The sequence below is a fragment of the Anastrepha ludens genome, chromosome 3, assembly GCF_028408465.1.
Source record: "Anastrepha ludens isolate Willacy chromosome 3, idAnaLude1.1, whole genome shotgun sequence".
Lineage (NCBI taxonomy): Eukaryota > Metazoa > Arthropoda > Insecta > Diptera > Tephritidae > Anastrepha > Anastrepha ludens.
Genome location: NC_071499.1, coordinates 74239578 through 74265627, shown reverse-complemented (window position 1 = coordinate 74265627; position 26050 = coordinate 74239578). Strand labels below are relative to the sequence as shown.

At 33.9% G+C, this 26050-nt stretch overlaps 1 protein-coding gene and 1 long non-coding RNA gene across 2 annotated transcripts in view; both read right to left on the bottom strand.

Annotated features, from left to right (window-relative positions):
- Positions 1-698: 698 nt before the first annotated feature.
- Positions 699-1688, bottom strand: LOC128856558 (uncharacterized). Its single transcript, XM_054091865.1, has 3 exons — positions 1378-1688; positions 929-1318; positions 699-857 (listed from the first exon to the last, which is right to left on the bottom strand). The coding sequence occupies exons 1-3, from the start codon at positions 1524-1526 to the stop codon at positions 719-721; spliced, it is 678 nt and encodes a 225-aa protein (XP_053947840.1). The 5' UTR covers positions 1527-1688; the 3' UTR covers positions 699-718.
- A 22742-nt stretch (positions 1689-24430) lies between these two features.
- LOC128858213 (uncharacterized) overlaps positions 24431-26050 on the bottom strand; it is a 123249-nt gene continuing 121629 nt past the window's right edge. Inside the window, exon 3 of the long non-coding RNA XR_008453990.1 lies at positions 24431-24682. This is a non-coding gene — a long non-coding RNA (uncharacterized LOC128858213). The remainder of the gene's footprint in view (positions 24683-26050) is intronic.

The window sequence follows — 26050 nt, the reverse complement described above, 5'->3', positions numbered from 1 at the left end:
GACAGTGCTCCTGCAGAAAGACTAAATAAATTTGAATGCCTTGGTTGCCTGCTCAACGAAAATTGCGTTGCATCAATAGAAATAAGATGTCGCATTTAAATGATGAAGACCGCGAATGTTAGATATGGCAAAGTCCTAAAATCTCGCGACTTCAAACTGCAATTAAATCTACGCTTCATAAAATGCTGTGTTCTGCTATATGGCATATGTAGATATGGACCATAAAATTACACTGTGGAACAAATTCAGGTTAGCAAAAATTAGGTCCATTCTGAGAGTGGCGGGTGAAAATAGAGGCGAAATTAGAAGACCCGTATCGCGCCGTTTTTTTATGTTAGTTCGCATTTTTTTTTAATCGGCCTTCGAAGTTTGCAGTCAAATGCCGATTTTCAGTATATTGTTTCATAAGTACCACAAAAATTTTCGAAATCAATTTTTTCAAATATTGTAATTGTTGCTCAGGTCCAGTGCTGCCAGAATCTTCCACCTAAAATTGCTAGATTTTTGAAGAAAAATTGCTAAAAGTTGCTAAAAATTTTCTGAAAATTGCTAGAAAAATTGCTAAGCCATTAAAATCTTAATTTTCAACAAATGTACATATTTATTTAATGAAACGTAGAAATTATTACTGAAAACACTTAAAAATAAAAAAAAAAACCAAACAATTTACATTTAAAATTCATTACTTAATCAATTTATAAACTAAATCAGTCTTAAACTAAAGGATACTTAAAATATTGTCTAGCTCGTCAGCTTCACATACATCAGAATATTTTTCACTGCTTGTTATTTGACTCAAATATTCATTTGGCAGGACATAATTATGGCAACATTTGCCATGTCTTTCTAGTCCATATCTGTAATAATATTCGAAGTTAAATATGTTCCATTTGTATTTTGGTGAAAATTATTCAAAATTAAGTCTTACCTTATATACATTATTGCATTTAATGTTTTAAGGCTCATGGCGTTGCGTAATTTGCTCTTAACGATGTTCATTTGTGAGAATATCCGCTCAACTTCTGCATTCGACCACGGCAGAGAAAGAATTTTTAAGGCGAATTCCGCTAAGTCGCTAAACGGATTATTATTTCCAGCGTCTTTGTACTTAATAACTTCCGTCCAAAATTTGCTGGTGTCCTCTACAAACTCCCATTTTATAAAATTAATTTTTTCAATTTGCAATTGAATATTTTCAATGTTTTTACATTCAAAATATTCTAATACTTTGAAAATTTCTTTACTTTTTGAAACTTTTAGCATGTTTTGTACAGAAAATAAATTTACCAGTTGCATTATTTCTATATTATCTGGCAACCTAGAAATTGTAAAAAAATTATTGTAAGATATGAACTTAAACTAAAATTCCCATATTACCTTTCACGTAGTTGGATTATTAATTCTTTAACAAATTCCATGCAAATTTTTCTAATTTCCAGCTCCTGTGATAGAAATTGAGACTCGTCCAATAGAAGACTAAAGCCTGAGTCTCCGATGTCGCTTCTTAAATCGCTAATAAAATGCATTGCCAGTACATTTTTAATGATGTAGGTGCACTTCGTTCTGCCTAGTTTTATATTTGCAGCAGCTTTGCAAGCTGAAAACTGCTCAACACACAACTTCGACAAATGATCACTTGTCGCAATCGCTGAGTGTTTGGCAATATGCAGACATAGTGCTGCTTCCTGCTCCTGCGTTTTGGTCGAGTTTGGAACGAAATGCAACTTATTTTTCTGGGTACATGCGCCCATCACAGCTACATGTTTTTTTGAGGCAGCGTGGTGGCGAATGTCAAAAAGCTTTGCGCCTATTGAGGATTTGCAGTAGGCACAATATGCTCGCGTTGGATCAGTGCAATCCTTGCGAATCCATTGCTTAAACTCCTCGTCTTGAAGCCGGGCATCACGAAAATTTTGCTTGTAGACTTTTGGCATTTTGATCGCTTTGCTATCACCAAACAAATTCAAAGAGTTACCATACACAATAAAGTTGTTCATATAAACGAACCACTGAAATAAATACATGTTCCGATATCTTTGCGAACCGCTTTCATCGTAATTTGTGCAATCGATGACAAAAAGGTATAAAAAATGAAAAAACTCTGAAGAAAAATATAAAATTTGCGTTTTTTATAACAAAATTGCTAAAATTGCTAAGAAAAAATAAAAAGTTGCTAGATTTGTGGCTAATAGCATTTTATAAAGAAAAGTTGCAAATTTTTTTAAAAGTTGCCAGATCTAGCAACTAAATTGCTAAACTGGCAGCACTGCTCAGGTCTCTAGCAATAATTTGGCTTTTACAGATTGAAAAAATATCAATTAGTCGACGAGTTATAGCCAAAAAACCATATAAACAATTTTGCTCCGATTTCGAACTTCAAAGGCCGATTAAAAAAAATTCGAACTAACACCTCTATTTTCTGCCGCCACTCTGAACCTAATTTTTGCTAACCTGAATTTGTTCCACAGTGTTATCAGACATGAATAGACTAGAAGCATTTGAAATGTGGCTTCTACGGAGATTACTTAAAATACCCTGGACCGAGTACGTTTCTAATAAAGAAATGATGCAAAGTGTATCGATGATAAAAAACTGCTCAAGTATATCAAACGTAGACAAACATCGGATCTGGGTCATATTCATATGAAGTGCTACAACTCATATTTCAGGGTAAGATCGAGGGAATAAGAGAAGGCTAGAGAGCGCGAATTATTTTCAAATATAGTTCAAAATAGAAAATATATTTTTTTTAATAATATATTATTTATAAATAGTATAATAGCTTACATTGGAATACGAATAGAAAATAAAGAAGAAGCAGAAATATATATATATATATATATTTTTTTTTATGGTTTTTAAATATAAATGTACGAGCTGAATACTGATACATAAGCAGAACAAACTCCTGGGTAAACGTGTTTCAGCAGAGGAAGAAATAAAACGCAATAAAATAGTAAATACTCAAATTTATTGAGGAAGTTGAGTTCAGAGAAAAACTATGAATCCATGACTGGGGCACAATAGGTCCTTCAGGTTCCAGTGCTGAATCGCCTCATAATAATAAAATATACATATTTTTATTATTTGAAAGATGTTCCTTCGATTTCAAAAATTTATTTTCAACTCATATTTGTAATCACTAATTCGAAAAACGTCACCATTATTCATAACATGGCCATAGCTGAACACGAACGCAATATAGTTACAATGCAAACTATGTAGCACAGAAATTTAAATTTATTTACCAATATACTTTTTCTCATACATCAACTCCTAATGAACTTTAACTGATTTTGTAAAATATTATACTTTAATAAATAGGTGAAAAACGTTTTAATTATACACTTTCAAACTATTTAAAACCACTACTAATTAGAGGTAAAGTACAACATAAAAATACAAAATTATCAAAATGCAAAAAAGGACTTGCAAAAACTCTCATTTCGAAGTTCAAGGTAATACATAAGCACGCCACTATTAGGACTGCTGGGAAAAACTTTCCGATGCACTGAAAAACTGATTTACCACTCGAATAAACTGTGTGCGAAATTTTCTTCCCATCACCTACATTTGTAAATACATACATACATACTATATATTGTAGGAATTCAATTAAAAAAACATGCATGCATTTTAAGTAAGCCAGATGTTAAAATATGCAAACATATACAAAACACCTGCATGCACCTTGACATTCAAAAAAGTTAGCTGGAAATAAGTTATCGTTCTTTTTTTTTTTTTTTTTTTCTTCCTTTTATTTTGTTTTTTTTGTTTTGTTTCTTTTCGCCTTTGTTCTCCTGAGCAGTTAATAAAAGTTGCATTCATTTTTCACGATTCCTTCCCGCCGCATCGAATAAATATTGCAAGGAGAGCTCTTCTCAAAGCAATAAAAACATGTCGATAAAAGCAAACTTTTTTTATTTATTTTTGTTTACAATAGCGTTTGGTGTGTCCTTGTATTTGTAGTGCACATACACTCAAATGTGGGCACATACCTACTCACACGAGTCTGTGAGTATTTTCGTGTATATCAGGAAATGTGTAGTTTCAAAACTTGTGCAATAAAAATTCATCGCCACAATGCCAATTCGGTAACGGGTAAAGAGTCGGTTATAAAATAACAAAATACCAAGCAAGCGCGCTAGGCCACAGCATTTCTACTGCAATCTGAATTGCATGCAATAACTTTTCCCAATCGCCTAAGTGTGGTAAAACATTGACAACAATTTAGTAAATTCTCAGCTACCATTGCCTGTTTGCAAAGGTATTCCAATAGAAGTACAAAACAAAATCAATTTTCTAGCGAAACTCTTTTGTTTATTGATTTATTTTGTTTTATTTTTTTTTTCCGCGCGTTAAGTGAGTGCTTACAAATGTGCTCGTCAATGAACAAATTGAGATACATAAAGTCGTATTTACGTGAATTTCTCAGTACTCAGTGCTCTACGCAACACACTACTATTTTTCATTTAATTCCATATAAAGTAGTCAAGTCACTGTCGAAATTAAAAAAAATCGATGTTCTCAAAAATTTGCTCGAACACCAATAAAAAGTGACACTCTCGAAAAGTTAAGGTGGGAAAAATGTCTTAATCTGTACTTCCATTTTGAGTTTTGGCTCAACCGCACTCATTTACATGCATACCATACCGAAAATATCAAAATGCATTTGTGCCAATACTAAGTTTTTGAAGTTAGACGTACTCTTAATAGGAACAAATTTTTAACAATCAACTCAAAATTTGTTCTATTCATTCATAATTACATTTTACACACGTGAAAGTATGGATGAGTTTTTTTATTATATTTCATAACATAATTTTTGAACCTTTTTTTTCAAACTTTTGCCCTTTTTTTAAAAGCGCCATTATTGTGAAACTCATTTGTCTTTTATAAAACAATTGAAAGGGGTTTTATTTTTTTATTTTTAAACTTTTCAAATAATAAGATTTTTTTGCAAGAATCGAATACATAAAAAAGCACATCCAAGCCTCACATGAGTAATATGTACAAGGTGGCGCAAACTTAATCATCCAATTTTGTTTTTAGAAAAACTTTTTATTGAATAATATATAAAATATTTTCTATATTTTGAACTTTACGTCCTTCATTGCTTGTCAGTTTGTATACTGCAGCTGTTTAGTTCAGAAGTGGGAAAAATGATTGAAATTACAAATCTTCCGATAGATCAAAGAAATATTGTAATAAATTAAAAATTGCACGATCAATTGGACCGGCGGCGCGCTCTTCAAAAATAGGTCTTGTCGCAGAAAGGCTATATTGCCGCCATTTTTTTCCAGAACGCCTCTTTTCAAAATTTGAATTTATTTTACCGTTACGCTGAAAAAAAATTCTGAAAATATCCTTTTCTCGCCTATACTCTTTCCCTATCCTGTTAACTACATAGAGAACGACCGAACAAAGCTTTTAAGGCAGAAGTAGAATCTCAACCAAACCGAACATTTTCAAGAACCCAAGTATGTAACAAACATGCAATGACTTTTTAAGGGGGTAGTATGGTTAATTCGGTGTAAAACAAGCATATTTTTCGAAATTTTTTTTGTCGACACAGTTGATTTATTCAAAATTTTAAAATTACTTCATTATAAAGTCATATTTAAAGAATATTGTGTGAAATTTTCATTGATTTTTATGAAGAAATGAGTTGGTGGCAGCGAATCTTCGCGGACGTCTCATAAAAAAGTTTTATTGCGGTGTCCCTCAGAACTCATTACTGGATCAACTAAAATCAAAAAACCAAATTGATTTCATCAGCTAATAAAGTTTCGCAGGTAACAACGTCGAATTTTTTTTTTTTTTTTTTTTTTTATATTTTTTAAAGCGCTTTGAAGTCAAAACCCCGATTTTTCATAAAAAAAACTTGAAAACTTTGTTTTTTTAAAATATGACAAAATTTTTCGTAAAATTTTTCCTTCGAAGACCATCAGCTGATCAATGTCAGTGGGTTTTAGCGTCCATAGTACGCAACCATAGGTAAGCACAGGGTAGATCACGGTTTTGTATATCCTTAACTTTTGATTGCGAGATATTAACTTTGACTTAAGCAGTTTCAAATTAGAGTAATAAAACTTATTTGCTGCTAAAACTCTGTCACTAATTGTCAATTATATAACCTTATTGACATCTGCGACCGTAGCCGAATGACTATTGGCTTATTGGCTGATATTTTGATACCCAAATAGGTGAATTCTTGCACATTCTCGAATGCATAGTCTTCTATCAGCAGGTCATCATGTCTTAAACCGGAGCTGGACCGGACCATAAACTTCGCTTTTTCTGTATAAATTCTTAACCCAGTAGTTCGTACAATTTTTTCTAGTGTTTTAAACAAGTATTATTAATTTGGGTTCCGGGAATTGAAGGATATGAGCTAAATGAAACAGCTTATAATTTAGCTTAAAATTGGGCTAATATGATTTGCAAAAGGCCACATTAAAGAATTCTCAAGAAGTGGAAGGAGAAGAAATTCATTGAACACTGGCGAAATTCTATCGGTCAGCGGAACAATTCCTAATGCTGAACAGAGGAATTTCTGATAAACTACTTACGCTCAGCTGAGTAGGTTTACAACTTTTAAATATTTACTTTACAGGTCACTATAGCCTGATATATCACTTAAGCGAAATACGGCCATCATCCGTCGATTGCACAGTGGTTCCGCCATAGGACATTGGATGAAAATAGTCATGTTAAAATTATGCAACAATATTTAGCTAAATGTTAGTTCATTAGTCATAGTAACTTAGAGTACAAAAGAAATTTCAACTGCACAAACAATTCACTTATAATTGTGCCTCCAAAGTAAAAGAATTTTAAAAGTGATAGTTAACGTGGTCTCCGCTCCGTACTTACGCAGTTCCGGGAAGTGTTATTTTTCTAAGCATTACTGTGTTTATGACCTGTTGTACAATGGGAATTCAAGTTGAAGATATGTACGACATGTTAAACATTTTGTTATCTTTTTTAATTATTATTTAATAGGTTTTCAGACCGTACGAAATACGTACTTTAAAATTTGCCGTTTATTTTTTTTATAAGAAGTTTGTAAAGTTTTAACTAAGTTCTCACGAATCTGCACAAATGAAACATACACTAAAATATTCTTACGTATGTCCTCTTTAAGGAAAAATAATTTCCAGCTGCGATGACCTGCGATTGCGCTTGATATAGGGTCTAATCTGTACCTATGTGTAGGATTTTGAAAAATGTGATTCTACCAAGATTGCTAATAAAGAGTTTTTTTTGTTTTAGGTGTAAATTTGAAGTGTTCATTTACGCGCATGCATATTCTGGACACGTGGTTATGTTACAATAGCATTAAAAATGATGTTGATAGATGTCGCCACGTACTGAAGAACATAATTCAAGCTTTACCAAACTCTGAGAATTTAACCTTAGAAGACGTTGAAAATCGTGTTTCTTGGATCTGTTCACGGATTTCTCGATACTGGAAAAAAGTGCAAAGATCAAAAACAAGGCTGATTGCCAAGTACCGTAATTGGTTAACTGAAACCGAATCCTTCTCCGAGCGAACACAGGCAGAGACACAGAAAAGATTTTGAGGATTGCAGCAAGAGGACAAAGCGTCGCAGGTTATCCGATCTAGCTAATGTTGATAGTTCCGCTATTCATGCAATACTAAGTAATTCAATGCAATCAAATTCAAATTCTTTAGAATTCAATACGGACGAAGTTTAGTCTCTATTTAATGAGGCGAAACTCACCAAACATCAGTATTTTTTATTAAGAGACTTTATTCATTCAAAATTGCCTAACGCTTTACCATCTTATAAAAAAGTTCTCGACGCAAAAAAACGGTGTTACCCAACCGGAATTGGCGTTACAGAATCATCTGCCGAAATTAATTTACAATGTTTGTTCGACCACACTTGCTCTTGAATCCGCGAATCTCAAAAACCAGTATTGGTAAATATATCTCAATCAAGTTGCACTGAGTATGAATTAGTAGGTAAATGGGGTTTCGATGGCAGCACTGGACAGAGCGAATACAAGCAAAGTTTTTCTGATCCGAGAACGGAAGATGGAAGTTTAATTGTTACATCTTATGTACCCTTGAAATTAATTTGTAATTTGTATATTATTGTGGATTGTGTCAAATGGACACTGAAAATTCAGAACACATTGTTTGTGAATGTCCGCCACTAGCCAGAAAAAGGCTAGAGCTCCCTGGTCATATTCCCATATATTTGTATATAAGCTAACGCAACAGTTCACACACCTCAACCAAAATATGATAGTAACCCAACACCCCACATGCGCAACGTTTTAACTAATGCAACAGTTCACACACCTCAACCAAAGTATGACGGTAACCCAACACTCCACACGCGCAACGCTTTTGAAGAGATACCAGAGCAGCGATTGGCGTTTCCGTGGGAAACGCCTATTCAGCAAAGAATGGGTCACGTTGCTGGCACACGGGCTTAGCTTTAGTATTAGAACTAAGAATAATTTTTAAGTCAGTTGTAAATTAAGTTTCAACAAATAAAGACCGTTCACCGGATAAAAATTGTTTTTTTTAAAACAACCGTGACCGGGTAAATTAACTGGCGCCCAACGTGGGGCCCAGTCGCAAGTGCTAAAACGAAGGAAAATTTCCAAGGCCCCTAAGTAGTGGCGGAATATCCTTCGACGCGAGTGAAAAAAAGAATACAGTTCTAAAGGCCCCTCAAGCAGTGGTGGAACAATCTTCAACACTTCAGCACCAAAAATAGCAGTAGGCGACTGGGCAGCCACAACCTGGAGGAACGCTTCAGTCGGTGGACACAAAGCGTGTGCGGATACAGGACCCGGAGTCATCGCGGGAAGAACCCTCAGAACAAAACGGATAAGTCCTGCCCGTCACCTCACAGGATGGAGATCTATTTATTTGTGTAAGTCTTTAAGTTCAATATAGTTTGTAAGTTTAAGAAAATCAATGTAGTTAAACAACAAGTGAAGAAAAATCAAGAGAAATTTCATATAAGAAAAAAAATTCCAAAAGGAGAAATTTTTTAAGAAAATCAATGTAGTTAAACAAAAAGTGAAGAAAAAATCAAGAGAAATTTTATATAAGAAAAAAAAATTCCAAAAAGAGAAATTTTGTAAGAAAATTAACGCAACAAAAGTGAAGAAAAAATCAAGAGAAACTTTATATAAGGAAAAAATTCTAAAAAGAGAAATTTTGTAAGAAAATTAACGCAACTAAACAAAAAGTGAAAAAAAAAAATCAAGAGAAATTTTATTTAAAAAAAGAAATCCAAAATGCCTGACGACAACATATCTTCGATACTCCGACCTTCCGTGCTGAACACTGGCACCGCGGCCAGCAGCAGTGCAATGACAGGATTAGAAGAGACAATCCGTAGGGTAGTAAAAAATATTTTTGAAAGTGAAGGACAGAAGCTAGTGAACAATATAGTGAACCCTAACTATGAATTCCTTAATTTGAGGGACGAACCCGTAGTTGCACAAGGAACCACAGATTCGGACCGTGTCCCAGAAATAGCTAGGACAATAAGAGAATTTTCAGGAAATCCAAGTGAGTTTAGCTCCTGGAAAAAAAGTATAGAGAGACTTTTAGAATACTATGGTCAGTATCAGGGGACTCCGAGATATTTCGGGATACTTATGACAATAAGGAACAAAATTGTAGGTCATGCAGACGAAGTTTTGGAATCTTACAATATTCCATTAAATTGGACGGCTATTCGCTCCTGTTTAACTTGGCACTATGCTGATAAACGAGATCTAAAAACTCTCGAGTACCAACTTTGTAGTTTGGTTCAGGGACGTTTACAGATTCGGGATTTTTATCAACTAGTTTATTCCCACCTGTCCTTGATATTGAACAAAATATCTTGTATGGAGGAGAGCCCAGAAGCTATAAGAGTCTTAACGAACATGTATAGAGAAAAAGCTCGAGATGCCTTCATAAATGGACTCAACGGCGATATGCCAAGGCTTCTAGCGGTAAAGGAACCAAAGGACCTCCCACATTCACTTCATCTATGTGAAATCCTCGAAAACCAAGTAAACTTTTCCCCTCATAATAGGTCAAACAGACAGGCACCTCCAACACCTGTAAAGTTAAATGGACAAAGGAATATGCCTCTAAATACGCGAGCATCCTACCATGTTCCTCGACCATATTACCCACAATAAACCCCTCCACCTCTAGCACCCAGAAATATGTCACAGTACTACCAAAGGACTTCTCCTGTTCAATTTGGTTGGAATACACAACGAACTTCTCAACAGTATCCTACATCCTTTCAACCGCCAACTCAACCATGGCTTTCTCAACCTTACCCTCAGGTCAGAAATACATTCACACCCCCTCGCCCAATAGCTCCAAAACCATTACCGAGACCGGAACCCATGGAAATTGATCGTTCCATGCAATCTAAGGCAATTAATTACATGAATAGACCAGGACCAAGTAAACCAGCTGAAAAGAGGCCATCCAACACTTCTCATCAAATACCATACAAGTTTCAGAGGAACTTTCATATTGAAAGTGAACGGCAACAACAGGAAGTCCAACAGGAAGGATACGAACAAGAATGTATACCTACAATGGACGAATATGAGACGGCATTGAATCATGGATATAATCCGCAGTTGTCTCAGGAACATGAAACCTCAGCTGACTTTACGGATATACATTTTTTAGAATGACGTGTTCTTCGTTACCGTACATAGAGTGTCGGACGAAGAACGGAAAAATCATTAAGATATTACTAGATACTGGTTCTAGTAAGAATTATATTCAGCCAAATCTTGTTTTAAAGCCTCTTCTTAATGAACAACCCTTCTTCGCAAACTCCATAGCCGGAAAAATAGAAATCACCCATCACACCTTGGTAAATCTTTTCGGGAAAAATGATACAAATTTAAAATTCTTCCTACTCCCAACATTAAATTCTTTCCACGGAATTCTTGGTAACGATAGTCTAAGAGACTTGTCTGCTATTATAAATATCCACGATAATACACTAAAAATTGGTAACAATACAGTTATTAAAATTAAACAAAAATTCTCAGCGGACGTTAATAAAATTGATATTAGGACTGAACACATGACATTGCAGCAGAAAAATGACATAAATTAATATATTTAACAAGAAAATATTCCAAATTATTTTCGGAACCCAATGCAAAGCTTACCTATACCACCACAGTAGTTGGGGAAATTAAAACTCTTTCGGACAGCCCAATTTATTCCAAATATTATCCCTATCCTTTAGCTATGAGAGACTTTGTAACCCAAGAGATTGAAACCTTACTAAGAGATGGAATCATTAGACGATCAAGATCTGCATACAATTCACCTATTTGGGTAGTACCCAAAAAACTAGACGCCTCCGGACAGAAAAAATATAGACTTGTTATCGATTACCGAAAATTGAACGCAGTGACAGTAGCGGACAAATACCCTATACCTGAAATAAATGAAATAATCTCGCAACTAGGAAGTAGCCAATTTTTCTCTGTTCTCGACCTCAAAAGCGGCTTCCACCAAATTCCTTTGAAGGAATCCGACATGGAAAAGACAGCTTTTTCAGTCAATAATGGGAAGTATGAATTTACAAGACTCCCATTCGGCTTGAAAAATGCACCAGCCATTTTCCAGCGTGCCCTTGATGACATACTTAGGGATCACATTGGAAAAATCTGTTATGTCTATATAGACGACATAATAGTACTTGGTAAGGACGAACGTAGCGACTTAGAGAACTTAGAAACCATTTTCCGAACACTCGAAAACGCTCGAATGAAAGTACAGTTGGATAAGTGTGAATTTTTTAAGGACGAAGTAGAGTTTCTAGGAGTAGTAATATCACGTAGTGGTATTAAGACAAATCCTAATAAAGTAAAAGCCATCCAGGATTTCCCTTACCCCAGGACGTTGAAAGATCTGAGATCATTTCTTGGATTATCAGGTTACTACCGACGATTTATACGAGACTACGCTAAATTAGCAAGACCACTGACTTCACTCCTTAGAGGAGAAGACGGACGAGCTTCAAAAACTAGCTCCAGTAAAAAGTTAATCACGCTGAATAATAATGCCAAGCAAGCTTTCCACCAAATTAAAACTTCATTAATATCTGAGGAAGTTATACTCACATACCCAGATTTCAAAAAGGAATTCCATCTGACAACCGACGCATCAAACTACGCGTTAGGTCCTGTTTTAGAACAATCCGGTAAACCTATTACGTTCATATCTAGATCCTTATCAAAGACAGAAGAGAATTACGCCGCCAATGAGAAGGAAATGTTGGCGATAATTTGGGCATTGAACACGCTACGGAATTATCTCTACGGTTCAGCCAAAGTAATAATTTACACCGACCACCAACCCCTTACGTTTGCTTTAAGCAATAAAAATCATAACGCAAAAATGAAAAGATGGAAATGCATTTTAGAAGAGTATAACTATGAAATCTACTATAAACCTGGCAAAACTAATGTCGTTGCAGACGCTCTTTCAAGACCACCTAAATCTGAGGTAAATACCCTCACGACAACCGACCATAGTGACGAAAGCTCTGCTCATATCCTCATACCTGCTACAGAAGCCCCAATAAACGCATTTAAGAATCAGTTATTTTTATTAATCGGACATGAAAACAACTACACTTTTGAACTGCCTTTCCCCAGTTTTCACAGACATACTATAACCAAAACTCACTATTCCACCCAGGACTTAATAGACATTTTTAAACAACGTTTAGACCCAGCTCTTGTTAACGGACTCTACACAACAGAAAATATTATGGGTAAAATTCAAGAAATGTATCCACTACATTTCAGAAACATTAAAATCCGTTTTACACAAACTTTATTACAGGATATCACAAACGAAACCGAACAAGAAGAAATAATACTAACTGAGCACCAACGAGCTCATAGAAATAGCCGTGAGAATAAAACTCAAATTCTAAAAAAATACTATTTCCCTAGCATGAACTCCAAAATAGAGAAAAAGGTCAAACAGTGCTCAACTTGCCTTCAGCAAAAATACGATAGACACCCCCCAAAGCCAGAAATCCAAGCCACCCCGATTCCACAAAACCCTGGAGAAATCGTCCATATAGACATTTACTCCACAGAAAAAAGGTTCATTCTCACTTCTGTTGACAAATATTCCAAATACGCACAAGTAAAAATAATCCCATCCCGAGCAGTAGAGCACATAAAGGATCCAATACGTGAGCTAATGATTGCATTTGGAATTCCCAAACTTGTTGTAATTGACAATGAGAAATCACTGAACTCCGCCTCAATTTCATCACTATTGAAGGATCAAATGAACATCGAAGTATATGTTACACCGCCTTACGCTAGCACGACAAACGGACAAGTGGAGAGATTTCACTCTACTCTCTCTGAAATTATGAGATGCTTAAAATCCGACAACAATAGTCTGACTTTCGAGGAACTACTTTTTAAATCTGTTAAAGAATACAACTCGACAATTCATTCAACCACCAAGAAAAAACCCTTAGAAACATTTTTCGGTACCAGAGTTACCACAGACCCCCAAGAGTTAGAAAGACATAGACAACAAAATATAGAATTACTTACAAAGAAGCAAATAAAGGACCTTGGCTATCACAATAAAAACAGGAAAAAAACGAAAGATTACTCCGTAGGTGAAGAGATATTTGTCAAAATAAATAAAAGATTAGGCTCTAAACTATCATCAAGATACAAGAAGGAAATAGTTGCAGAAAATAATAGGACTACAGTCAAAACCCAATCAGGCCGAACTGTTCACAAAAGTAATATTAGAAGTTAGCCTTACCACCCAAAGCGTACTTGGTTCACCAGGCTTCATAACAAGAAGAAAAATCACCAAAAGAAAAAAAAAACAGGAAAAAAAAAAAAGAAAAAGAAAAAGAAAAGGACAAAGAAAAAAATATATTTTAATTATAGAAAATTAAAGCTTGAACTGAATTTCTTCATATTAATTTAAATTCCCATCCATCGAATTAAATTAATTTCAAGAAATGAAACCAAATTTAGTTCTATTAATATAAATTGAATTAATTTTGATACAATTAAAATCAAAGGAATTTTAATATGATTAGATTCAATTTGAAAATAATTAATGTAATCTTTAGTGAATAAGAAAATCGAGTAAAATGCCATAGGCGTTCGATCATTAGATAATAGGAAAAATCGAGTAAAATGCCATAGGCGTTCGATCATTAGATAATAGGAAAAATCGAGTAAAATGCCATAGGCGTTCGATCATTAGATAATAAGAAAAATCGTTATAAATGCCATAGGCCAACGATACAAATTTAAAAATTAGATAAATAACTATAGGTCCATAATTACAACCTTTTTACAGTACCCTTGCCGCCATGGCTTACGCAGAAACACAAATCCTAGATTATACGAACGCACAGCTTATAACCTTGAAGGACGGAACAGCAAGAATACAGGAAGGAACATTTAAAAATTATTCATATAATAGACACGAGACAGTACGACAACTTAACGAAAGAACTTGAAAATACTATCGCACAAAATATCCAAATCAACCATCCATTACATCCTTTCCTTAACCACGAGATAATCCAAATTCGCACACTTCTTTCAAAACTCACCCCTCGAATTAAAACTAAACGTTCATTAGATTTTATAGGCACAGCATGGAAATGGATTGCTGGTAACCCAGACCACCATGACTTAGAAATAATTAATAAAAATATTGGAAATCTACTAGAAAATAACGATAGACAAGTAATAATAAACAAAAAATTTTTAGATAAAATAAATGAAGCAAGTAATAACACAAATGAAATACTGAAAAGCTTAAAAAATAATGAAAATGTAAAATTAGAACTAGGTCTTAAAATTAAATATAAATTACAATTAATTAAGGAAGAGCTTATTAATATTGAATACGCCTTACATTGGGCAAAATCAAATATTGTTAATTCATTTATATTGTCGAATCTAGAAATAAGCACAATTGAAAAAATTATTGGAAAAGAAGAAATACCTTACATTAATATTGAAGAAGAACTAGAATTTACCGATATTAGAATAACCTCAAATGGCACTTCTATAATTTATATTCTAAGCTTACTTACTACTAATAAAGAAACTTGTGAAAAAATAATACTCAAAGGAGTAAAAAAGGAAAATAAAATTAATAAAATTGATTATGAAAAAATAATAAAATGTAAAACGAAAATATACGGACTAAAAAAGGAATGTAGAGCATATAATAAAATAACAATTTGTAATGAAAAAGATTTTATAGAAATAAATAATAATAGCTGTATTAGTAATCTTATAAATAGTAGACGCCCAAATTGCACGCTTATCAACGCTGACCACATTAGCAACCTAGAAGAAGTACAACCCGGAATACTATTTTTGAACAATTATAATGGTTTAATCGAAATAGATGGCAAATCAATAGAACTGAATGGAACATTTATAATCCAACACCACAACTCCACTATCAACGTGCAAAACAAAAAATTCTACGTACATGAAATGAGTAATTTACAACCTCTTCCACCTGTTCTACAAAAACGAAACCCGAAGACGCCATTCGAAGAAATATTATCCTTGCAGATGATGAAAGGTCTCCAAATACAAAATTTGAAGAAGCTGGAGACGATCAACAAAATCAATAAAGTGGGTTTAACCTCCAATACAGCACTCACAATATCCATAATGATAGCTGTCATACTAATCGCACTTAAAATTTCCGGAAAAAGAAAGCCGAAGGACTTTCAAAGGAATTGTAATAAACCAAACGCCCTTGGTACTCCTGAATCTACGGAGATGCGAACAGGGACGTCCGCACTTGAGGAGGGAGGAGCTAACGCAACAGTTCACACACCTCAACCAAAATATGATAGTAACCCAACACCCCACATGCGCAACGTTTTAACTAATGCAACAGTTCACACACCTCAACCAAAGTATGACGGTAACCCAACACTCCACACGCGCAACGCTTTTGAAGAGATACCAGAGCAGCGATTGGCGTTTCCGTGGGAAACGCCTATTCAGCAAAGAATGGGTCACGTTGCTGGCACACGGGCTTAGCTTTAGTATTAGAACTAAGAATAATTTTTAAGTCAGTTGTAAATTAAGTTTCAACAAATAAAGACCGTTCACCGGATAAAAATTGTTTTTTTTAAAACAACCGTGACCGGGTAAATTAACTTATATAATGGGCGCGTAAACCCTTTTTGGGTATTTGGCCGAGCTCCTCCTCCTACTTGTGGTGTGCGATTTGTTGTTGTTCTACAAATGTGGGGACCTACAGTTTCAAGCCGAATCAGAACGGCAGATATTTTTTATGAGGAGCTTTTTCATGACAGAAATACACTCGTAGGTTTACCATTGCCTGCTGAGGCGCGACCGTTATTAGAAAAAACTTATTCTTTATTTTTAGTGTTTCACCGAGATTTGAACCTACGTTCTTTCTGATTTTCGAATGGCCGTCACACACCAACCGATTCGGCTGCGGCGGCCACCGTATTGCCATGCATTCATATAAATCATCGAGCAATAAGCCCCAGACAGCGCTAAAATTTTTATGAAGTTTTAAAATATACTTATAGGGTACTCCTCCAAGATTTTCGCAATATATCGCTTTTAGTTGCAGCTAACAGGACAATTCAATAATATTTTTAAACGGCGTTGCCATTTAATTTTAAAGAAGCAATTTTATATGAATAACAAACTTTAAGAAGAGGTTAGTGCAGTGCTTTTAATAGCTACAGCACCGGCGCTTGCTGGCAATGTTTTCGTTTCTTATTGAATTTTAATAATTGTTTAGGAAAGTATAGTTTCATAAGTTTAGTTTCCTACAAAAACTGAGTTTCACGTTTTGTGCAAATTTAAAAAAAAATAGCAAATTTTTTCAAATATCCAAATTTTTTTAATGACTCAAAACACCCAACAACCGTGGAAGAAGTAGAAGACTCAGCATTTTGGAAATAGGTTTTCAATATTACCCAAGTTTGTTCAAGCGTATAGCGTCCCATTTCGTAAATGTCAAACCTTTACGTAAATTATGAACACATTTGACATGTCATTTGTGTTACCATTCTCAAAAAAATAGGTGGTTCAAAAAGCAAACGCCTGTTTATCTCGTATATCTTGGAATCTATAAATTCTACTATGTACAAAAAAAAGCGGAATAAAATCATTGTTTTGAATTGTCTGACTAGCCCTACTACCGGTTTTAAATATAATACTTTTTTTCTATTTACTTTTAAAAGAAAAGAGATAAAGCGTTAACTAAAATCAATAAATTATCATCATTATTTCTTATGTATTTAAAACGAATAAACATATTTTGTACCTCATTACAGTGAAATTATGCTTGAAGCTAAATTTTATATATGTCTTTGAAGGAATTCTCAGATTAAAAATTGTTTTTTTAACTATTTATCCATCGAATCGCGGTGTACCCCCGGATAGAGTGCAAAAAATCTACTTGGCCTAATTGAAATATATATTCACACACTTATACATATGTACACACACACATATACACTTATTCTGCTATATTTAAAATACAAAATAATAAAACACCAATTGCTTGCATTCACAAAATGTAAATCATTTGGTCGTGGCATTGTTGTACGCAAATGTGTGAATAAATTGTTTAAAATTTGATTTAAATGATTTTTCCAATTATAAATGGCCGCTCGCAACACGTCAGAAAACAGACACACCCATGAACACTACAAATCAATAAAAATAAAAATTTAGACAAAACAATAGAAGCTATTTTCATTTGCTTTCTCTCCGTCGCAGTCGCCGATTCTCTCCCTTCATCCACGCCACATTCATTTACATTCAACACACCACATATTGCGCTTAGGCTCTGTGCCAATTAAGTGGCTAATTGCTGTGATGGCGTAATTAACGCAGCATTTAATTATGTACACATTTTGTTCATTTTTTTGTTGCCTTTATTAACAACCGCGATAATTTAGCCATGCAAACACCTGGAAATGCTCAATGAATTCTGTGGATTTTAATTGGAATCTTAAGCGGTCACGTTACTTTACTTGTGTATGTATGTGTTAGGCTATGTGTATGTAGTATAAAGTTGAAGTAATCAGCAAAAAACCTAGTTCATGAATTGGTGTGAGAAGGAAGAAGTCATACAGATTCAAGGGTGATGTACACCAGTTACAAAGTGACCAATTATAGGTGTATGTGAAAGAAATATTATCCTGTTATTATCAAAAATAATACTTTTAATGCAAAAAATTTTAGATGAATGGAAATGTTGGTGGAGTAAATTAGCTGCGAAGTGAGTCCTAAAAATCTATCATATCATTACTTTAGAGATCATCCATGCAATCAATCCAAATAAACAAAAAACAGTACAACAAAATGTAAGTTCGGTATATCAAATTATTTTCCTAATTTCTATAGATATTTACGTGCATAAGAGCCACCGAAATCGATAACTATATTATGTTTCGACAGCTGAGAATGGCAAACTATGTTGGTATGTCTGTTCAGTAAGGTTTGGCAAGTCATCATGAATTGTGGAAATTTATTTTGGAATAAAAATTAATTTATTCACAAACTTCATCCATTCTTCCATTTTACAGTCAACATAATAGTTTTCGGACTAATTTTATTCTGTTCAAAGCAAAGAAATATGCGTACCGAAAAGACTATTGGTGAAGCACGAAGTTTTGAAGAAGACGACGAAATGTCGATTATTGGCCTTTGTCCTTCGACTACGTGGAAGATTTTGCGTAAGCATCTTCGCTTTAAAATAACGCAAGCAAGAATTGAAGCCGAGAACAAATGACCATCGTTTGCGTTGCATTTTTGCTGATCGGGCTCGTTTAAATTTATTATTCAGACTTAGAAAGTAGTCAAAAATTGAACCGTTCGAATGGACCCGCTCACTCGTAACCACGGCGGACATTTGCCGGATGTCATATTAAAAAATAAATGCCATGAAATTATCTTCCACAATACAGTAATAAATGTATTCCCAAAAATCTTTTCTGTTTCGCATGGTTATTGTAAGTTCTCGAGCTCTAAAAACACTCGATATAATCGAAAAAAGTGGAATTTTTTTTGCCTTGAATGGAAAACTGCGGGTACGTAGGGCCGGCGAGGGACTCTTCACAAAACCCGTTATATTTAAGAAAGGCTATATGTTAGCCATTTTATTTAAAATTATCAGGCGCTTATGGCATATAAAAAGAATTCATATTAATAAATTTTTGAAAAGGGTTTTTCTTCCCGTTTTTAGTTAATTTTTTTTTTCTTGTTTTCTTTTGAGGATATTTAAGTGGCCGTTCCCAAACCCAGCGCACAACCAGCTGTCCTGGGTTACTTTGCCTTCTCACATTAGCTCGAACGGGTATTTGGAAGCTACCCAGAGTATACTTGGGCTAAGCCCGCAAGGTATGAGCTCTTTGGACCATATGTAGAAGAATCGTCCTGGCCACTCCGAAGTGAATGGCAATCAACGATTTCCTCCCTTGCGTAGACGCATGGAACCATCCAAAAAAGAAACGACTGGCACGCTTTGCTAAACTCGGACAAAATCGCGTAAGGGGTTATCGCATCATTTAAGAAAAAGAAGCAGAATAGTAAAAGGGAATTTCCATACTTTTTGCAATAAAAATATGTGACAACGCCATTCAAAAAATAAAATTTAAAATTTAAATGTTATCAAGCCTAAAGTTCAAATAAAGCATACTTCGCAAAACTTGGCATAACTTCTAACAGTTTCGCACCACTTCAAAATACTTCAGGGTGATTATTAGAGCGGGTCGATTTAAAGATCGCTCCTTGCTCTGTGAAAATCGTATTCTGGGGATCAAAATAAGAAACTTTGCCGAAGGAACCATACCTCTAAAACGAATTCTGATGTCCTCCAATTTAAAAATATCACCAGTTTTGGCCTTTACATGAAAAAATCAGCTAAATGGCTATGTTTTTTCTTTATTTTTATTTATTTATAATAATATCTATTTTTTCTCTTAAGAAATGTATTTAGTCAGAAAATATGTAAATGAAAAAATTAATTTAAGTGGGTTATAGAAAAGAAACTAAAAAGTTCGACCCAAATTGGGGGACATCAGAATTCGTTTTAGAGGTATGGTTCCTTCGGCAAAGTTTCTTATTTTGATCCCTAGAATATGATTTTCACAGAGCAATGGGCGAGTTTTTTGCCTCCCCACAAATCGAACCGGCCTAGTGATTATGCTTTGCATAAAATCATACATAGAAATAAGTATTTATTAAAACAGGCACATTATATTTACAATTTTCTTATATTAATTAACATAATGATATAATAATATGCTTTTCGTGCAAATCCGTAAAAAATATTGCTATTGGTATCACTTACCAAAACTTTCAGCAAAATCTAAATTAAAGAGACTTCTAATTTTTCGTAAGTTGGGCTAATGTTGGACTAATCATATGAAAAATGCATTCAATAGATTTTTATCTGACAGTTTAAAATTTACGCAAGTACGCCTAATCAGACTTTAGAGCTTAAAACTTTTCGTTACTTTGGTTTCACCGAGATTCGAACCTACGTTCTCTCTGAATTCCGAATGGTAGTCACGCACCAACCCATTCGGCTACGGCGTTCGCAGCTTATATATTAAGCTATAATATTATTAAAAAAAAGAAATTAGAAATAAGCGCCAGTTTTTATATGCAATACATGTACAAATGTAAATACTATCAGAAGTGTTAATTGTTGTATATAAATATTCATCTGCATTAACATATGTAAATGACTCAAAATAATTCCCTACATTCATTCGACATGATTTGCAAATATTGGATATTTAATATAAGAATCAACACTAACATTACCATAAACACTTATATGAAGTATGTATGCATGCATAACCTTTTCCCTGTGATACGCATGTGAGCAGCGGTGTTATGTGGACATGTATGTTGAATTCTATTAGATTTCCTAAATATGCTACTAGAGTTTCTTCTTTAAGGTAGTAGTCTGGTAACTTATTTTGAAAATTTCGAATTTCGGTTTTTTTTCATATTTTGAAAGTGCGATATATTGGTAATATACTGTACAAATTTTAGACCGAAATTCGAAATACTGACGAAATTATAGCACATACATGAGAGCGGCTCGTATTTGCGCGCGCTAAGCCGCTAAAACTTTTTTTTTTTTTATAACTTACTTTATTTGCAATCTATCTACTATAAGACATTCAGCAAATTAGATCTTATAAGATAATGGCAGCGGTAGTTTTGCTACATAGAAATTACAACAGCTTATTAACTTGTACAGTTCGTTCTTAAATTATTAAAATTCATTAGTACTTAAAGATTGCTTAAATTCATTGTTTGTTAATATTATCACTTAAGATTAACTTACTTAATTTTACCTTAAAGTTTATAGGTTGAGTAGATTCATACTAGAGGAATGGCAAGTCTAATATATGATTGCGTTTTAACCGTATAGTTTCCTTGGTTGTGTCTAATAAACAAATAGCAGCTGGATTTGTGTGATTAGATAATCGTTTCAGATATCTAGCACTATATTTTCGAATTTCATTCTTTACAAAAGGAATACCTAAGTCGTTATGGATGGATTCATTGGTAATAAACCAAGGGGCATTAACAAGGCTTCATAATGTTTTCGATTGGTAACGTTGCAAGATCTCCACATTGGAGTTGCTAGCAGTTCCCCATAGCTGTATTCCGTAGGTCCAAATGGGCTTCAGAATAGCTTTGTAGATCCGTATTTGGTTTTCTAGGCTAAGTTGAGAGTTACGGCCAAGCAGCCAGTGCATACGTGTTGTTTTACAATAATTTTTAGTTGTTGTTGCTTAGCCTGAATGTGACTTTTCCACGTGAGGCGTCGATCAAGATGCATCCCTAAATATTTGGCTCTGTCACTAGTGGGTATTTGTTTATTATTTAAAAATACAGCAGGGCATTGCTCTCTTCTTAATGTAAAAGTGACATGTGTAGATTTTTCCGAATTAACTTTTATTTTCCATTTGTTAAGCCAAGACTCCAAAATTTGGAGTTGATTTTGCAAAAGATATGAAGCTTCTACAGGGGACTCGTTATAAGCGATAAATGCTGTATCATCTAAAACTTTAAACGCGTTTTTCTCAAAACAACGTTTTTCCGGATGATCGCCGTGAAAACAAATTTTCTATCTAACGGATTGAGCTGAAATTTAGATATGTTTTTCGACACATCAATAGTTCTGGCGGGTAGTAGATTTAATTTATTTCGTCACTAACTTTCCATTTTTTAGTCCGATTTCCACTTAAAAAAAAAGGCAATTTTCTTACGAAGTCCGCCATTTTGTTATTTTTTGTCAAAATCATTTGATCTTACTACCCGCCAGAACGACAAGCACACTGATTAATAAGCAATTTGTTTTTTCTGTTTCAGATGACCACAAGTGACGAAATCACGCCGGCCAGCCACGGTACCTCTTTTTTTTTGCCGCTTGCTGCAGTGTACAAAAATAGTATCAAAACATTCAAAAAAAAATAAAAATTTTTTGTACACCTTCTGAAACCTTTAATAACATATCAGAAACTCAAACCGATTGAATTTTATTTTCCCTTCCAAAAAATGTCCCAAACATGGCCTCAAAAAACGTGTAAGTTACCAGACTACTACCTTAAGAAATATTTAAACAAAACGTATGTCTAAGACAATGAGAAGACCATTTATAGTACATAACTAAAATTTAAAAATAATCGGTAAAACTTTTATCGAGCTTTGGCAGCAGAAGAAAATGGCATTCAAAGTATATACGATATATTACAATATATGATGGTATACATAGATTAGATTCCGAAAAAAATTGTACAGCATACGACATGCATAATAAAGGACTTTCTTAGAAATTCGGTTATTTGTCCCTCTGAAAATATTACCAAAATATGCTTATTCTATTGAAATATCATAGTTTATTATAGACAAACTATGATATTTCATTTAAAAGGCACAATACTGGTGTGGAGGCTGATTAGTTTGTTGTTATACTAATTCATGGTGGTCACCAAAAGCAGGTGATTTACTTCATTAATATTTACATTCGAAATTTTGAAATTCTATATTATTATTTATTAAAAGAACAGTACGTATTTCTTCAACGTAATCTTCTAATTGATCATTTTGCGACTGCCACAAATCTAGTCGCTCTCGCACTAGTAAGATTTCTTCCATCAAATACCAATTCAAGTATAGCACAGACTCCTCACAGCACAAGACCTAATAAGTTTGACTGCGGGGTATGTATGCATTTGTTCATGTATAGACATACATACATATATAAACATATTTGTAGATAGATATGCATCAGCTGCTTAATGAGTATTCACTCTCAGCAATACTTGCGTATTTGCGAATCGATTTATGTTGTTTTGACGGATTGATGAATTTTTTGCTAATAACCTCCTTACAACCTTAAAACAATTGGCAAATCAATTAAGCCAACTCTGCATGTGTCAGACAAATGGCTCCCCCACTGATGCAAGTGCTTAGTGCTGAAATGAAGAAATTCTTTTATTGTACAATGTAATTGCCAGTGAAATACTTTTTGATTTGTTTACATACTACAACAAAGATTTCTGGGGCAATAAATTTCGGGAACACACTTGGTAGTGGAAGAGCATTGCATTTTCACGGAGTTTATAGTTTTTTTCTCGTAGCCGTAAACAAAAATGTTTACAACTTTGCTGAATAAAAATTAAAGTACTTCTGTACTTGTATTTTAGAAATTGTGTTATTCAAATTTACAATAAATACTCTTGCATCTCAAGCTTAAATATTAAAGAAATGTGGACAAGTATTAGCGTTTGAAGTCTGTTCAAGTAAGCCATTCATAAGCTCGAGCTGATTTTTTTATTTAGGTGTTAGGTGATTTCATTAGGATCGTGCTCAGTGAGACTGAAGTAACAAAGAAGAATTTTTGTATCTAAGTCGTCGATTAACTCACTATAAAAGTAACTATAAGGAAGGAAGAAGCCAAAAATTGGCTCGATGGTTGGTTTGCGGCCAAAGACGGCCAAGCTTTTTGGCGCGGCATCCACAAATTGCCTGAGAGATGGGAAAAATGTGTTGCTAGCGATGGCTATTATTGTGAAGATTAAATTTGTAGCCATTTTTTGTTGATAAACTTTTGAAATTGAAAAGTGTACCCTGGTCAACTAATAAGAAACACGATAATTTAACCAGATTTATCTAATTGGTGGTTTTTTCAATTTTCATAATTTGTTGAAGTCATTGTTTCTACAACAATATAAACCAAACATAAAATATTGTACAGGATTTATAAAAATTCGACAAATTTTCATGAGAATTTCAAATTTTTTATCAGAACTAAAAATAAAATTTAGTTATGCACTTTTATAGGGTACTAAATTTTATTTTTATAAAGTGCAACTTTAACCTGGCTCAAATTTTTTTTAATGGCCTGCATTCGTAATAGAGTTTCCCAATTTATATTTTACAGATGAAGATTTTACATTTTAACTCTGGCTGGTGCTCTTTTTATCAATTAGTCTTAAAATTTTAGATTAAATAATATGATTAAGATAATAATTAAATAATAATAATAATAAATTCTTACCTGAAATCACGAGACACTTGACATTGAAACCTGAAATTAAAAAAGCAAAACATGCTTTAGATACTTCTCCATTCCTAATTATAATCCCAAATGCATTTAAATTAAATAAATCTCAAACTCGTACATACATACACACATATATACAAAGAAACACACAAATTCAACAAATACGGTTTCGTATTTAAATTAGCATATCTTCTGCGTACCCATAGTTCAATAACCCCCAATAGCGAAACAGCCACACCACAAAGCCCCCTACAGATAATTCAACCACCATTGGCAACAGATGACTGAGAAAATCGAATCTATATAAATTAAAACTTCAATTGTGGGCACAAACAAAGTAGTCAGTAGTGGGGTGGACGTGCGGCTTGGTCTTACGATTGACAACGTAGATTAAAATTGCTAAAACTCATTTGAACTGATTTAAGTTTAAATTACGCCGTCGAGGTTACCCAGGACAACACAAGAAGTACAAACACAAACGCGCGTACAATGAAAACAACAAACAAAGAGGCAAAGCCTTGAGTATTAGAGTTTATTATAATCATCGTTATTTATTATTGTACTGCTTATTACAACAATTTATATATTTATTATTTGTAAAATATATATTTTCGTTTCTATGGTGCCATGGGCGGAGAACGACTGGTCTGGTGGTGCTGTACTTATTGTTGTCTTTGTTAAGTACTTTTACAAAAAGTCTCGTTGCCACTAAATTTTAATAAATTTTAATTAATTGCTACTGCTGCCGCCGCTTTTGATTTAGCTGCTGTTGCACTTAATTGAGCCAACTAGCGTTCAACAAATGTCGCAACAGCTAATAGCTAAAACAATTTGCTTTGCAGAAATTTTGAGCTGGAAAAGGTTAGGAGAAATATTTTTAATGCTAGATTTTTCCATTTTTTTTTTGGCAGCCAATGTATGAGTGAGTACTTCTTGGCATAACTGATATTCACTTTTGGCAAAATTCTCCATTTTAGGTTACTACGGGTATGAATACATGTACATTAGGGTGGTCATTTTTTTCGATAGGCAGATTCGGATTGTACATTGTATTCCAACAGAGAAAGTCCACTACAGAATAGCTCTAAAATCCTTTTCGAGCTACCCAAATTAAAAACAACAAAGTATCTTCAATTCGTACGAAGTTATTATAGAGATTAACATCGAATAAAATACTATCCTGGTAATTTTTCTAAAAGCAAGTTTGTATTCGGGAATTTTTTTAACCGAAGAATTTAGTTTTGATATCTATTTTCTATTTAAAGAGTAAAAACGGCGCTTTAGTGCTACTTGAGGAGTGGCAGACTGGCACTTCAGCCATTTTACCATTTTAAGAGTAAAAACGAGGTTCTACAAAACAAAATATATATAATTTTTTTAATATTGTAGGTG

Coding starts and splice junctions, on each gene's coding strand:
- LOC128856558 (XM_054091865.1), bottom strand. CDS start 1,526: ATGCATTTTATTAGCGATTTAAGAAGCGACATCGGAGACTCAGGCTTT. Junction 1,319..1,377: donor ATAATCCAACTACGTGAAAG/GTAATATGGGAA, acceptor TACAATTTCTAG/GTTGCCAGATAATATAGAAA. Junction 858..928: donor AATGCAATAATGTATATAAG/GTAAGACTTAAT, acceptor ATATTATTACAG/ATATGGACTAGAAAGACATG.